Source organism: Somniosus microcephalus, chromosome 26 (genome assembly GCF_052327205.1).
Source record: "Somniosus microcephalus isolate GS21.2 chromosome 26, FLI_Smic_1.0, whole genome shotgun sequence".
Taxonomy (NCBI): domain Eukaryota; kingdom Metazoa; phylum Chordata; class Chondrichthyes; order Squaliformes; family Somniosidae; genus Somniosus; species Somniosus microcephalus.
The window spans coordinates 11582409-11599575 of NC_141012.1; the positions used below are offsets into that span (position 1 = coordinate 11582409).

At 47.2% G+C, this 17167-nt stretch overlaps 1 protein-coding gene across 2 annotated transcripts in view; it reads left to right on the top strand.

Moving 5' to 3' along the window:
* Positions 1 to 17167, top strand: part of dscaml1 (Down syndrome cell adhesion molecule like 1) — a 703857-nt gene that overhangs the window by 414497 nt on the left and 272193 nt on the right. For both annotated transcript variants that reach the window (XM_085967838.1, XM_085967839.1), the window contains one exon: positions 8121 to 8267. In XM_085967838.1, the coding sequence (XP_085823964.1) occupies positions 8121 to 8267 (147 nt within the window). The remainder of the gene's footprint in view (positions 1 to 8120; positions 8268 to 17167) is intronic.

The window sequence follows — 17167 nt, forward strand, 5'->3', positions numbered from 1 at the left end:
CCCTTAATTTAAAAAAAACTATTCTTTCTCTTCGTAGCCTTCTCTGTGCTAAGGTGCCATTCTGCAAGGTGCCATCAGCCCTCTGGCACCTCTCCAAATGGTAATTTCTTCATGTAGGAAGTCACACAACACCAGGTTATAGTCCAACAGCTTTCGGAGCGCTGCTCCTTCATCAGGTGAAGTGACCTCGTCACCTGACGAAGGAGCAGCGCTCCGAAAGCTTGTGATTTCAAATAAAGCTGTTGGACTATAACCTGGTGTTGTGTGACTTCCTACATTTGTCCACCCCAGTCCAACACCGGCATCTCCACATCATAATTTCTTCATGCGTGAGTCTAGACAGTATCAACAAGGTTTTTGATCGTAGGGATACCATCGCTAAGCTTGATCCACAAAGGTACACTTTAAATCAAGGGTCATTGGATAGTAATTAGAAGTGAGAAGTCCTGGCTGTTTTCCCCTCAATCAGGACGGGTGTACTCCAACTGCTATCCTAACCTCACTCAGCACCGGCTCAGATATTGGCCTGGGTCACCCTTAGTCTGCACAGGATTTACACCCTGAACTTCAGGAGAGCCCAATAAAGCCTTTTAAGAAGTCTTATCAAATCTGAACCATTGGCTTAATTTTCACTTTTTATTTACTCGTTTGCTTATTTGGATTCTCATGCACAATCACTCAAACTTGAGCTCTCACTTTATCTGTGGCTCTTTTTTTTTTCTTTTTCTATCTCGCTGGCTGATTCCATAAATAATTTTAAAAGGGAGTTGGGCAGGTGCTTGAGGATGAGGAATTTACGGGATTACAAAAAGTGGCGGTGTGGGACTGAACTCAGCTGCTCTTTCAGACAGCCAGCACAGGCACGGCGGGCTGAATGGCCTCCTTCTGCGCTGTAACTTTCTGTGATTCTATGCTATCCTTCTTCCTCCTTTTGTCTGTCTCACTTACACATGTAAAAAAAGAGCAGTGTGATTCACATCACGCATGCACAGTTGATATTTGCAGCAGCTCCTTGGAGGGATTAACCTAATCCCACTGATTTCCCCCACTCGGTTATCTTACATGTTAGGCCTTTTCAAGTTGCCTTTGTTGCCTGACAAAGAAGAACAAGAAGTACAACATCAGGAAATGTTAGTGGAATGAACAGGACGTGATCCCAGACGGGACTAGGCGCGAGAGAAGGTGGCCGGTGCTGCCCATGTTCAGATACCAGCTCTGGTGTTGAGTGACCTTTGGTTGATGGGAGCTCCTGACATTCTGCGGCGAGCTATGGAGTGAAGATATAATTTACACACCGTGGCACTGTGATTACACCTGAGGCAGTCTGTGCTCTGACATTAACTCAGGGGCAGGCATGATTGGCAGCTGTGCGCTGGTATCCACTCACCTGCATGTGGTTACAGCAAATTATCTTCATCAACCTGTTGGCTTTGCAATGTCGTAGCAGATACGCAAAAAAAGAAAAAAGAAAAATGACGGGCGGCTGCAAAATAACGAGAGCTGCAAGGCTCGGAATGCGTGGGCAGCTGGAATACTTTATGAATCTGAGAGGACCTTAAATAGCGAACTGCCTCCGCCAAATTCTGTTACTGGACGGCCGGCTGAAAATCGAGCGAGATTGAATGCATTGCCCTGAGAGTTTGGGAACAAATTCTGGACTGTTCCAAAAGGCACGTTGTGATTCCTATTGGACTGACATACGGACATAGCAAAAGGAGGAGGCCATTCAGCCCCTCAGTTCTGCCATTCAATTAGATCATGGCTGATCCGTACCTTAACTCCATCTACCCACCTTGGTTCCGTAACCCTTAATGCATTTGCCTAACAAAGCTCTTATCAGCATCAGTTTGGGATTTTTCAGTTGACCCCTCAGTCGCAACAGCTTTTTGGGGAAGAGAGAGTCCCAGATTTCCACCACCCTTTGTGTGAAGAAGTGCTTCCTGACATCACCCCTGAACAGCCTGGCTCTGGACTCCCCCCACCAGAGGAAATAGTTTCTCTCTATCGACCCTTTAATCATCTTAAACACCTTAATTAGATCACCCCATTATCTTCTATACTCAAGAGAATACAAGCCCAGTCTATGCAACCTGTCCTCATAATTTAACCCTTTTAACCCTGGTAAAATTCTGGTGAATATCATTTACCTTGTCCTTTTAAGATTTCCTTGATTTATACGAGGCAGATGTGATATCCTGTAACACCTGATAGCAAAATCTTGTTCGAGTCCTGTGGATTTCACATGATGTAGTGGGGGAAAAAAATCCAATTTATAGGATTTATCCCAGAAATTCCACTTGCTACCTGCAAGGCCTTTTGTACCTTGTTCACTATTTCAAAACTGAAATTGCTGTGTCCGTAACAGACAGAGATGGAAGTGTCCAAATAGTAAAACGTGACTGGTTTATCAGTGCTACTTGAATCTCCTGATGTGTTTCATCCGTGATCACCCTGCAGCCCGTGTTACTCTGGTAAAGTTACAGAGGGCGTTCGTGGGAGCAGTTTTATTCCGTTGTGGCGCTAGGTGGGGGATAAGGAGCTTCCATGATCAAATCCCGTCATCTTAATACAAAAAGCAAAATACTGCGGATGCTGGAAAGCTGAAATAAAAACAGAAAACGCTGGAAGCAGGTCAGGCAGCATCTGTAGAGAGAGAAACAGGGTTAATTTTGAAACGTTAACTCTGGGCAGGATTTTCATTGTGCCGTGGATTCGGGATTGGAGGCATGAGGGGGGTTAAAATCCCGAAATCAGGGGTCCCGACCCCTTCCCGCACCCAACCCGCCTCCATGCCAGTTTCAAAGGAGGCGGGTACCTGCCCCGCACTGGGAGCCACCTACCCGAGGCGGGAAGGGATTAGTGTCAATTAACTGCATGTTAACAGGTAGGTAACAGGCAGTTTTTAGCCTAATCCCTATTTTAAAGCTTGAAGTGTGGGATTCCCAACGGCTCCAAACCACGCCAAGTTAGAGGAGTCGGGCCGTCGGGTTGAAGGACTTGGAGGGGTCGAGATGTCGGTGTTCAGGTGAGTGATGGGTGCATGAGTGCAAAGGTAAGTGTGTTTGGTGTGCCTAAAGTGTGTGAAGAAGTTTAAATTACTTGTACTTACCTTTACAGCCTTCCTTCCTCTAGGTTTCGGGAGTCCATCATCTAACCAGCACAGAAAGCAGAATGGCTGCGATCTGTCAAAAGTGGCAGCCTGCAGCTTTCTGTGCCGGTGAGATTTCTAACTGAGTCTGTGTAGAAGGACTCAGGTTAGAAGTAAGACTGTCAGTGTTTGACAGCTTCAAACAGCTGTGAAACACTGATATTTCATCTGTCAAAAGCACTTGACAGATGAAATTTCAGTCTGTGACGTCACCTGTTGCCGGGTGGCCCTTAATTGGCCTGCTGAGCCTGCTGGGCGGGCTCAACAAGGTCAATCAGTTAAAATCGCATGGATTGGCCACATCTCGATGGAGGCGGGACTACAACCCCGAAAGTTGTAGTCCCGCCTCCAACCCGACTCCTGTAATGAAAATCCCTTTGTTTCTCTCTCTACAGATGCTGCTTGACCTGCTGAGTATTTCCAGCGTTTTCTGTTTTTATCCCTGTCATCTTATCAGCAGCTATATCACGTTTTACTTCTCTGCGTGGCTTACAGATGTGACATGCCCTGTTTATAGGGACATGGCATTGCCTGTATATATAATGAGGCTGCAATAAAATTGAGGGGTTCTAGTGACATTTGAAGTCAATGGAATGAAGCCCAAGCAGTTTATCTTGTCATCGCAGGCCTCAAATTGTTTTAAAATGCATCTCATTACATCCTTAATGATAAGGGCAGGAAAATGTATCTTGGCAGAGGCATGACAGGAATGCCGAGTATTATTGTGGTTTCTTGACAGGATTGCCCCCAAACTAAAGGGTGCCCCGAGCCAGTGACTAGGTGTCACGTTTTGGTTCGTGCACAGTCCTTTCACCTTTGGGACTTGGACTCGAAATGTAACTTGACAGACAAGATGACGGTTTCCTTTTTCTAAGTGTGCAGTTAGCCGCAATGAGTTTGGAGCACTTTCAGTTCGGTTCCTAATGGGCAAATTGCTGCCCATAATTCCCCACTAATGGTAGCAAATTGTCAAGTGAGAGGTCAGCGGGTTGGCTGGTGAGAGAAGTGGAAATGACACTGATGCAGAAAGGCTGCTCTTCTGCGGTACGCGGTTGGAGCTGAGGGCTTTATTCTGCACCTACCTCTTTGACCAGGCTTTTGGCCACCTGTCCTAATGTCTTCTCCTGTGGCTCAGTGTCAATGTTTGTCTGATTACGTTCCTGTGAAGCCCCTTGGGACGCGTTACTACGTTGAAGACGCTATATAAATGCAAGTTGTTGTTGTTGTTGTTGCATCTAATTGACCAGGAGACAATGAACTCTGACACATCGGGCTGGATTTTCTCAAAGGAGAGGAGTTGGAGGCAGGACTGCTGCTTGTCGGGTCAATGTCCCACCTCCATCATCTTCTGGCCAACCAGCGGGATTTTCCCCTGATTGAGCTTGTTAAGCCTGCCCTGTGGGCTCAGCAGGCCAATTAGGGGGGAAGTCACTGACAGAAGACGTCAAGATCAGACGTGGTATCTGTCAAGACTTCTTGAAAGAAGAAATGTCAGTGTTTGACAGCTCTGTGAAGCTGTCAAACACTGACATTCCCTGTAGTTTGATGAGTTCTTGTGTTCAGGACTCATCAAACCTTTCAACTTTGTACATTTGAGATGGCTGTTGGGTCAGAGGATCCAACAGCCAGTCTGTGAAATCGACAAGGAAGATGTTGGGTCTCCCGATCCAGGGTGGATGAAGGCTGTAGGCAGAAAACAAGGTAAGTGAACATTTTTTAACACTTAGCACTCACCTTCCATACTTACCACTCCACACTTGCACCCATCACTCACCTCTACAGCTTACTTTCAGGTGCCTCCGACCCCTGCAGACCTCCTCCACGTCTCCTCCAACCCGGTGGGGTTCTCCGAGGTCGGGAAGCCTTCACCTGTGAAGGTAAAATGGCACTAATCCTTTTTTCTGCCTGTTAACTACCTATTAACAGGCAGTTAAAAGGATTAAATGCCTTTCCCGCCTCCAGGAGACGGGACCCGAAGCAGCACATCTTCCCGCCTCCTGGCAAAAGGGCACGGAGGCGGGATGGGGGCGGGTTTGCCATCCGCCCCCACTTTCTCCTACTTTACTGGCAGTCCCGCCTCCATACCCGCCTCCTCGGGGCTGAGAAAATCCAGCCCACCAAGTGTAAAAAGTGGAACAGTTTTCCATTGGCCAACACTGACATCTTGTACCTGACTCAGCAAAACTCACCCCACTCTGAAAAATGTCCCATGCCCCAAAACCCCTAAATCAAAAAGCAGCTACATTATTAACCAAAGGTATTAAGGGATATGGGGCAAAGGCGGGTGTATGGAGTTAGGTCGCAGATCAGCCACGATCACATTGAATGGCGGAACAGGCTCAAGGGGCTAAATGGCCTCGTCCTGTTACTATGTTCCTAAACTCTTCACTGGCTGACCCAGAAGCTGAAGACTTTGAAGACCTTGTGGAGGCTCCCTGTGTTTCTACAATACAACCCCAGTAGCAAAGCTAAGTTCAGTTAGTCAGCTATAACTCCAGCACAACAGCCATTCAAACCCGATAATTTTGTTCAGTATTATCATTTCTGTTTGTGAGTAAAGGATATCTAGTGCGCCCGCCCACCCCAACCCGATAATATTAGCAGCCTCCAAAAAGACCACGGGCCGTCCCAGCGATATAATGGAGGGCCATCCATCAGATAACATTAAAACGTGACCATTATTCTGATGTTACGGGGCAAGGGGGAGTGGGGGCGGGGGAGGGCTAGATATCCTTTATTCATGAACAGAAATAATAATATGAAATAAAATCATCAGGTTTGAATGAGTGATGTGCTGGAGTTATGGCTACCTATAGTGACACCACTATTCCTAGCAAGAATGGAGATGTTTGGGTAATTCCTTCACCAATCACGCCAGCTGTAAGTGACTGGGATTGATTTTACGCACATAATTTATACTGTGTAACTATCCTCCACTCACTGCATTTTGCTGGAAAAATAACCCTGCTGTAATCGGGAGAAATTGGTGCAGTTTCGGTCATGAGTTCTGTTTGCTGTATTCGGTAGAAACTCTTTTTTAAGTAGACTCTGTAGACTGTTTGCTGTAGTGCGCTGTTTAAGCAGACTCTGTTTGCTGAGTAAATAGACTCTGTTTGAGTCCTGCTGTAAGACCCGACCTGCTTCTAACTCATTGGCTGACACAGTGGTGTCAATAGACACTCTGCTTTTTATCAGGCAAATGTGCATTCACTGATAAGCATTTTGCTGAGAATTATAAAAGAGCATTTGAATTTGTTGTCCCTTTTGAGTATGTGTTAAATTGCATTGGAAGGGCTAGTAGGACATGTGTCAGAAGATCAGTGTGTGGTGCCAGGTATGGTAAGGGATGGGGAGATTGTCCTATGAGGAGAGATTGAGTAGACTAGGCCTATATTCTCTAGTGTTTAGAAGAATGAGAGGTGATCTCATTGAAACATACAAATTTCTTACAGGACTTGACAGGGTAGATGCAGGGAGGATGTTTCCCCTGGCTGGGGAGCCTAGAACCAGGGGTCACAGTCTCAGAATAAGGGGTCGGCCATTTAGGACTGAGATGAGGAGACATTTCTTCACTCAGAGGGTGGTGAATCTTTGGAATTCTCTACCCCGAGGGCTGTGGAGGCTCAGTCGTTGAGTATATTCAAGACAGAGATTGATAAATTTTTGAATATTAATGGAATCAAGGGATATGGAGATAGTGCAAGAAAGTGGAGATGAGGTAGAAGATCAGCCATGATCATATTGAATGGTGGAGCAGGCTCAAGGGGCCTATTCCTACTCCTATTTCTTATGTTCTTATGGAAAAAGTCTGATCTCCCACAATCTCATGATTTTGCAACATCCGTTGTGTTGCCATGGACAGGGAAAACCAGGTGAGTCCTCCCCAGACTGATACTGGTTAGCTTCTGGCATCTGGTTCAGCGAACCGTTGGCCTGTACCTTTAAATGCTAAATGTACAGCCCAGGGAGACCAGACGGGAGGAAATAGGGAAACATTGCGATTCCAATGATATATTTTACTTAGCTTGGTCCTGTTTGGATAACTGTAGAATTAATAGAAGTCAAGTAAAATGTCATACCTGATGAGACGGTAAACAGAGTGGACGTAAAAGATCCCACAGCACTATTCAAAGGAGATCAGGGGAATCCTCCCCGGTGTCCTGGCAAATATTTATCCCTCAATCTACATCACTAAAAAAAATTATCTGGCCATTATCTTATTGCTGTTTGTGAGAGCTTGTGCATATTCGGCTACCATGTTTCCTACATTACAACAGTGGCTATGCAGGTTGAGCATCCAAGAATCCGGAGTTCTGGAATCCGGACTCCGGGACGATTGGTGGCAGGGTCGTCCAGAATCCGTAAAACGTTCCGGAATCCGGACACCCTGTCAAACCGCAACCTGGGCCCAGGCATTTCCGGACTTCGGAACATGTTTCTGATGTCCGATGTCCGGAAACGCCCCAAGCCCAGGTTGCGATATTTTCAGACTTCGGACATCAGGAACACACTCCGAAGTCCAGAAAAAACACGAAAACCGGCTCAGCCTCGGTCCCGAGGTTGCCGGATTCCGTACGCTCAACCTGTACTTCAAAAGTACTTCATTGGCTGTGAAGTGCATTGGGTCGTCCCAAGGTCATGAAAGGCGTTGTATAAATGCAAGTTCTTTCTTTTACTTACAGGATAAATTTGCTAAGCCATCAAGATGCCTAATTTACTGCAACTTGAAAGCAGAAGAGATCTGAATGGTATTTTTTGTCAAGGTCCCTCATCATTTTCCCTGCGCTGCTGATTACCACTATAAAAATTACAGAGAGAGATGACCACTTCAAATGTTGCTGAAATGGTGTCTCATTCTATTGTCAGAGTCCATTTGTGGAATGGCTATTTGAACTCTGCTCGACGCAGTAGCTGGTTGACATTGAATGCTGACAAGATTCTGAATGAGTTTTTTTTTTCCTTTTGTCTCTAGGGAGTAGATTCCACATCACTTCATATGGAGCCTTGTACATATCCGATGTACAAAAGGAGGACGCGCTGTCTACGTACAGGTGTATCACCAGACATAAATACAGCGGAGAAACGCGGCAGAGCAACGGAGCCCGTCTCTCTGTTTCCGGTAAGGACGTGAGGCCGCGCTGTTGGCGCCTGGGTTCGGCGTCTTGTCCTCCACCGCCACTCAGGGTCGCCAAACACTTCCTGGATTGTCCTGGAGTCTCCGGGAATTAAAAAACGAATCTGAAGGGCCTTGGAGAGGGTGCAGGAGGAAATCCACCAGAATGGTATCAGGGATGAGGGACTTCAGTAAGTGGGGGGGAGACTGGAGAAGCTGGGGCTGTTCTCCTTCGAGCAGAGAAGATTAAGGGGCGATTGAATAGAGGTCTTCAAAATTATGAAGGGTTTTTTGATAGAGCAGATAGGGAGAAACTGTTTCCAGTGGCAGGAGGGTCACAGATTTAAGGTAATTGGCAAAAGAACCAGAGGGGAGATGAGGCAAATTTTTTTACACAGCGAGTTGTTATGACCTGGAATGCGCTGCCTGAAAGGGCGGTGGAAGCAGATTCAATAATAACTTTCAAAAGGGCATTGGATAAATACTTGAAAAGGAAAAACTGGCAGGTCTATGGGGAAACAACAGGGGAGTGGGACTAATCAGATGGCTCTTTCAAAGAGCAGGCACAGGTACGATGGGCCGAATGGCCTCCTTCTGTGCTGTGCGATTCCATGATTCTATGATTCTAATCTCCTGGACAATGCTGCGAGTAACTCTTGGAGAAAAATCAAAAGAGCATTTACAAAAAAATTGTTTCTTTCATTTTTCTTTGAAAACCTTTGTTTATTAGTTATAAAAATATTGGAGATAAGGAAATAAGGGGTTACGGGGAGAGGGCAGGGAAGTGGACGTGAGTCTAAGTTCGGATCAGCCATGATCGCATTGAATGGCGGAGCAGGCCCGAGGGGCCGTATGGCCTACTCCTGCTCCTGCTTCTTATGTTCTTATGTTCTAAAGGCTGTTTGAGTGGGCGGGTGCCGTTAAAGGCGGGAAAACCTCCAGGAATATGTCCAACCACAGTTGGAAACCCTACCGCCACTGTGTTATTTATCTTAGCCTCTGCGTTTTGAAGAGGCCGGGCCCAGTTGGCTGGACATAGGAGTATTCGTAAGAGTGATTCTGCCACACAATCAAAACGCACAACTTTTCAGTAAGTCAGTGCGACACGCTCGCTGGAAATGGAAGTGTTGACCTCCCCTAAGCGTTCACCTGGTAAACGCATTGACCACCTGTGAAAGTCAACCCTTCAGACCAGGATATCCCTGGTTTAATACCCACTGTGTACAGAAAATGTTGGGACAGAAAGGAGACCATTTGGCTGATTGTGCAGGAGACGCTGGTGCCAGGGCTATTTGCCCCTGGACCAATGCCCTTTAGAGAGCTGGACCCAGCCAGTCCAGGAGAAAAATTATAGGAGCATTAAAAAAATGATGGCCTAGAAATTCGGTGGGCTGCGCCACCAGTTAGCGCCTAAAGAGGGCACTCAGTGGCTTTAGCGCCACTGGCCACGCCTCCCGCGATATTTAGCTGGGGCGCTAATGGCGGCGTTAGCCAGTTGCGCTGCGCCGCCACCGATGACGTCATCGGTGTGCGCAGTGCCCCGCTACTGCCCCGATCTCGATATTTGGTAGCACCCGCCTCTGTAGCGCCGTTCGCAAATCGCGCCCGGTTCATGGGGCCTACCTGTGGCGGCAGTGGCGCAAATTAAGGTGGAGGTGCGGGGCGGCCGTTTTTTCCGGCGGCCGCCTGCCAACACCTCCGTCCCCGGCCTCCTGATCTCCCCCCGCGGCAGTGCCGGCTGTTTTCCGAGAGCCCAGCACTTCTCCTCGGTGCCGGGCTCTTTTGCCGGCCCTCGCGATCTCCGATCGCGCTGGTGCAGGCCCCCCCCCCTTAAGAATGGGAGGAAGGCCTGGAGTACCGCAGCACGCCGTGCCGCAGCGTGTGGCGCCGCGGCACGTTGCGCTGTGATATTCAGTTTCAGCGCCCTAAGAGGGACGCGGAGCGCCTCGAGCCTCGCCCCGTGTCCATCTTGGGGCGTTCAAGCTGAATTTCCAGCGGTCGCAACTGCTCCGATCGCTGCGCTAATTCCGGCGCCCAGGCGAGCTTGGTGCCCCGTTTGCGGCCCCACCGAATTTCTCCATGTGTTTTGTTTATTAGTTATAGAAATATTGGAATTTGGGGAAGGGAAAAAAGCATTGTTTGGCTATTGGAGGCAGGAGGGAGGTCATGTGGCGAAACCTTCAAGAATTCGTTCACCTAGAATTGGAAACCCTATTCCCCACCCCTTCAATCAGGTGTCTAGTGACAAAATAGTGATTTTTTTTTTAAAGATTATTTCCTACCTATAACACAGGTCCCAAACAGCACAGAAAGCAAACTAAACTCTACTTGGAGGCTACCCAAGTCGTCTCCTGCCTTACTCTAGGCGTGAGAGGCTGCCGTTTTGTAAAAGTCCCCACCTTGGCGATGAGCAACGGAGGAGTCAAGTCAACTGGGGCATCTCAACCCAGAAAGAAATATTCTGAGCACTTTGCAACATCGACGGGATGAGGCCTTAGCTCGGTGACTCAACACAAAGACCACAAAATATAAAGTCATTTTCAAATCCAGAGCTTGCAGGCAATTCAAATAATTACTTATTGATTGTAGTCACAGTGAAGCGTACAGGGCTGAACTCGTAATACAAACTAATATTTGGCATTTATGTGTGGAGTTATGAAGCTAAAGTTTCGTCCTTTCTCCGTGACATTATGCTATTATATTATAAATGGTATTGGTATATTATAAATGGTATTATAATACCATTATATTTATAATGGTATTATAAAGTATTTACAGCACAGAAACAGGCCATTCGGCCCAACTGGTCCGTGCCGGTGTTTATGCTCCACACAAGCCTCCTCCCACCCCTCTTCATCTCACCCTATCAACATATCCTTCTATTCCTTTCTCCCTCATGTGTTTATCCAGCTTCCCCTTGAATGCATCTATACTGTTCGCCTCAACTACTCCCTGTGGTAGTGAGTTCCACATTCTCACCATGTCCTCTTTTGGGTCTTTAAGTTATCTTCTTCTGCAAAAGAAAGGTTTAAGATGGTAGCCAAAAAGCTGGCGGGGACGGGGGGTGATGGAGTGGGGGGGAGGCAGGGGTGGTGGTGGTGGGGGTTGGTGAGGAGAAACAAGAACATATGAATTATAAATCAAAAAAGTCAGAAAAAGATCTGACTAATGGAGTGTACAAGCTCTTGTACTTACAGCCATATTTCACAGAAATATGTCCTTAAATTGGACGAGGTCCAAGATCGTGATGTATTCTCTCAACAGGTGTTCATGCAGTAAACAGAGACCTTAATGTGCCCTGACGGAATGAAGGACCTTACTGCTTCTCCACATGGGCTGCTTTCTAATGATACAGTAGGGAGTGTTGGGTGGGGGCAGGGGACGTTTAACAGTGGGACAGAATCCAACAGCAATGTTTAATGATTTGGACAGAGTTGTGTTTGATTTACGGTAACACTGTGGCGTGACACAGGTTTAGTCTCTGCTCCCCTTTCCCCTACATCTGCTCTCAGCCACGTGGAGTCCTGAGGAATCTCCCGCGTTGTTTGCACATGGTGAGTTAGAGGATATGCTGATTTATAATAAGGCCTCATTAAGACCAAATAGTGACTGCACTTTGCAGTCCCAGCAAAACCAGAAATACCAATCCCCTCAGAACAGAGTCTCTCCCTCTAGTTTCCAAACCCACTCAAGAGGGTTCGTTTGCCTATCCACTCTTCTGCTCCCCAAGTGTCCCACTGCCTACTGACTGCCTCATTCCCCCGCCCCTGAGGGTCTCGCTCTCTTCCTTCTCCACCAGCATCTGACTCAGTGTGTGTTTTTGTGCATCTTACTTCTTTAACCCACCCACCCGCCGCCCCCCCCCCCCCCCCCCCCGCACCCCCCCTCCCCCTTCCCTTGATACACAATATTCTCCCTGGGCCAGAGTATTGGTGAAATAAATATAGTTAGGAATTTTTGTCTGCTGAAAGTTATTTTTTGGTAGCTACCCTGCCCATTTCAACTGGTTGGGATTTGAAATCTGGAACTCACCCCACCTCCCACCCCCTGCGCCCACCCCAAAAAAAAAGCTGTTGAGGCTGGGGTTAATTGTAGATTTCAAAATGAAGATTGATAGATTTTTGTTAGGGGTTACGGAACTAAGGCGGGTAGATGGAGTTAAGATACAGATGAGCCGTGATCTGATTGAATGGCGGACCAGGCTCGAGGGGCTGAATGGCCTCCTCCTGTTCCCTATGTAACGTGTCTTTGTCCATTGGTGGCCGGGCTCTGTCACATCTCACACCTTATTGGTTGACAGTCCTATCAAAGAAAGATACCGGACCAATGAAATATGAGAAAATTATCAGACAGACATAATTTAACAGACAGACACAAAACTATTTATTGTATAGATTAGCAATTGTTTTTATAGAAACATAGAACATAGAAGATAGGAGCAGGAGTAGGCCATTCGGCCCCTCGAGCCTGCTCCGCCATTTAATGAGATCATGGCTGATCATCCAAATTCAGTGCCCTGTCCCTGCTTTCTCCCCATATCCCTTGATCCCTTTAGCCTTAAGAAATATATCCAACTCCTTCTTGAATATATTTAATGAATTGGCCTCAACTGCCTTTTGCGGTAGAGAATTCCACAGGCTCACCTGAAAGATGAGGTGCTGTCCCTCGATTAGGCACTTTACAGTCTTCCGGACTCAATATTGAGTTCAACAATTTCAGATAATAATCCCTGCCCCCATTTTTCATGCTGTATGATTTTACCATTCCCATTTGCAACATTTTCACAGTATGTTCTTTCAATTCCTTCCTCCCCTCCTAAACACCCCGCCCCCCTGTCTCTGCACCTGCTTAATATCTGTTACATCTCCAGCTTTTCCCAGTTCTGATGAATGGTCCCAGACCTGAAACGTTAACTCTGTTTCTGTAGTGTATGTAACCGTTCCACCTTTAAGAGAACTATTTTAAGGGTTGCACTACTTTATCTTGGCTGCTGTATACTGTAATACCGGCGGTGACCACACCGGTATATAGGTGCTGTGTAATGATTTATTGGGCAGTTCCGCCCTGACCTTCAACTAGTAAAGACCTGTTAAAGTTTACTCTTGTGGTCTGTGTAGTAATTCTCAATATAACACACAGACTTAACAATGGCGACGAGTACGATCTTACTCTGCGGCAGAGATACATCCAAGGCAGTTTAACGGGCGTCGAGAGGAGGCATCCGCCCTCATCATTCTGCTGAGAAAAGACTTGGGTCTGCAGAGCAAAGGAAGAAGGAAGAATTCTGACACGAAGCCTTCCATCAGTAACAGGCAGTGATCGTCCCTTCTATCATGGTGGTGGGTGAGCCGATCAGCGACGAGAAGCAAGTCGGCCACGTTGACTGTGAGTAGGGGAGAAAATAAAAAAAACGGAGGATATAAGGGAGGAGAACTCGACCACGGCTGGGGAAAGGAGCCGGACAGAAGTCGGGGCCAGAGGCGCTGAGACTGGGGCCGCGGTGAATGCAAACGCAGCCGGTGTGAGAGACCGGGCTACAAGCGGGAACGCAGCCGGTGTGAGAGACTGGGCTACAAGCGGGAACGCAGCCAGTGTGAGGAGACCGGGCTACAAGCGGGCTGGGAGACGCAACAGCGTCGAGAGACAGCTCGACCGCGACCGGTGAAAAAGGCCGGGCAGCTACCGAGGCCGCGAGGCGCAGCGACCGGGACAGCGTAAGGCGCGGGAGAAAATAGCGGGCTGGGAGACGCAACAGCGTCGAGAGAGAGCTCGACCGCGACCGGTGAAAAAGGCCGGGCAGCTACCGAGGCCGCGAGGCACAGCGACCGGGACGATCGTCAGGCGCGGGAGAAAATAATTTTTTTTTTAAAAAACGCGGAGAACTCAGCCGCAGCCGGGGGGGGGGAAGGACCAGACTGCAAGAGGGGCTGGGAGGCGCGATTGCAAACCGCTGGGGAGGGCGAACGCAGCAATACGGCAATCGCCATTACAGCCAGCGGGGGAGAAAGGCAAACACGGGAAGCCGCCATTTTCGTAGGCGGGGGAAGAAGACGAGCGCGGGAAGGAGCGCGGGAAGCCGCCATTTTTGTAGGCGGGGGAAGAAGACGAGCGCGGGAAACCGCCATTTTGTAAAAGAAGAAAAGAAAAAAAAAAATAATTCTTTTGTTTCTCAAGAAGATCGCGAGGATGCCTAAGCGTGGTAACATCAACGATTTCGATCCCGATGTTGAAGATTGGGCCACGTATGTAGAATGCATAGAGATATATTGTAAGGCAAATAAAATATCAAATGAAGATAAAGCATTAACCTTACTAAACTCAATGGGTGCGAAGACATACGGGCTATTGAAGCATCTTCTATCACCAGCTAAACCGGCGGATCAGACTTTCGCTAATATTGTTGCTGTCCTGAAGGATCATTTGAACCCCACACCACTGATGTTAGCGGAACAATTTAAATTTTATGTGAGAACGCAACTGAAAGAGGAAAGCAACGCGGAGTACTTAATTGAACTGCGTAAGCTAGCGAAATACTGTCAGTTTGGGGAAGGACTGACAGAGGCACTGAGAGACAAATTCGTGTGCGGATTGTCGAAAGAAGGAACACAAAAGCAGCTACTTGAAGAGAATGATCTTACACTTGATAAGGCTGTCTCTATTGCAGCATCGCACGAAGCCGCAGCGAGAGGCACTGCGGAAATGCAGCTGAAGGCAGCGGTACTCAGCGTAGATCAAATGGCTGTGGGTACAACGAAATGTTATCGTTGTGGGAAGACAACACACGATCAGAACCAATGCTGGTTTAAAAACCAGGAATGTAGAAAATGTGGCAAGCTTGGTCACATAGCTAAAGTATGCTGGTCAGGAAAGAAGACCAGCAACAAAAAGTCGCCGCAGGAAAAGTGCAGCAAGGTACACAAGGTGGCTGAGAAGAGTTCGGATGAACAGAATTCGGATTCAGACTCCAACAGCAAGGAACTGGGTAGTCTGAGAATTCACAATGTGAGTAAGGAAGCTGACCGACAAACTATCTGGGTCACACTTCAGATAGCAAGGGTCCAGGTGAAGATGGAAGTGGACACCGGATCGGCATTGACAGTCATGAATAAGCAAGATTACAAAAGGTTATTCACACATATTCCCCTACGGAATACGAAGATCGTATTAAAGACATACACGGGGCAAAGAGTATACCCCATCGGAAGGATAAAAGTCAAGGTGAGACACAAGGGCAAAGAGCACCAAGGAATGGACTTATATGTACTACCTGAGGGAGGTCCACCACTTCTGGGACGGGAGTGGATCAGGAAAATAAATATGGACTGGCACCCCCTAAAAGCAATGACGGAAAGTCCAGGAAATGAGCGGGAAGTCCTGAGGTGTCCAACGTGCAACAAAGTCTACAAACAAAGGGTGAAAAACCTGTTTCAGAAGCACGTGCTGCAGTGCGGAAACCAGACTTCACAGGAGGATGGTGACGGGAACAAAGCCCAGGATAATGATTCAAACAAAAGGAGGTACCCCCGACGCAGTGCCCGGGCCCACTCAACTACACTTTTCGGGTTGACTCCCTTTTATGGTGGCAAGTCATATGGTGAAGAGGATTTTCCATTCTACCGAGATCTTTCGGGGAAGAAAAGAGGAGAGCAGTCAACTCAAGGGCAGGTAGACGGAGCCGATGATCCAAGCACGTCTTCTGACGAGGATATGGAATACTACTACAACTTCACCAGAACTGTCATCACGTCCGATCGCGAGGGAAGACTCGAGCCGTGCAGTTTCTTTGACGGCGAGGAAGATTGCCGCCTACCCAGGATCAGCTCAGACTCTGGAACTGATGATGGTAAGATCAGCCCAGGTGCAAAAGACAAGTCTAAAATGGACTTGCAGACTAATGATGGAAAAACGAAGGAGAGCATAAATGCTTCAGGAGAGAACAAAGTATCAGAACAGAATTCCACTGAACAACAACAACATAGTTTGACAGAGAATTCTGAGTCTGTCCAGTCTACAGACATGCACATTTCTGAGGAACACCGGGCTCGAACTCAACTCAATTTCAAATTACAACAGCAATTAGAACAAATGATTCGCCGTTTTGAGCAAGAGATGAATGCAAAGAAAAAGTTCTTTGACACAGAGTGGGAGAATCTGGAAAGACAACAGAAGCAGCTGATTGAGAAAATGGAACAGGAACACACAAATTGTCTGCGCGATGAGGCCAAATGAATCAAAGCGGAGCAAGAAAGGGAATATGTCAAATTCATCGATCAGTTGAAAGCTAAGAAGAAAGAGCACCCTTTTGTGAGCAGTGTCAGCAGTAATAAGCCACTCAGGGAAGTGGGGGCAGAGGCAAAAGCTGAAGATGCTGCAGAGATCAAGTTTGTTGCTGAAAGCGCTACTTCCAGAGCTTTGCTTCGAATTAAAGAATTGCCAGTTAAAATTGTGGAACCCTTAAGAGAGAAGATTGGCATGGAGAAACATCGTGTCATTTTCGAATGCAAGGTTTCCAGGCCAAATGCTGCTGTCAAGTGGTATTACAAAGACAAAGAGATTCATCCCAGTAATAAATATGAGATTGTGAGTGAAGATGTGTACAGGAAGCTCGTTATTAATAATGTCGCTTTTGAAGATGAAGGCAACTACATGTGCGATGCCATAGATGACCAAAGCACAGCAAAGTTATATGTAGAAGAGCAATCAATTGCCATCATTAAACCCATATGTGATGTGGAAGTGACAGAGCCAAGTGACGCCATTCTTGAGTATGAGCTTTCAGTTGCGGACGTGAAGCCTCCAAAATGGATACTAAATGGTGAAATTCTTCATGCTTCTGAAGATGTGGACATTGAGCATAGTGGCACTATTCATCGTCTCACTCTGAAACAAACAACTTGTAAGATGAC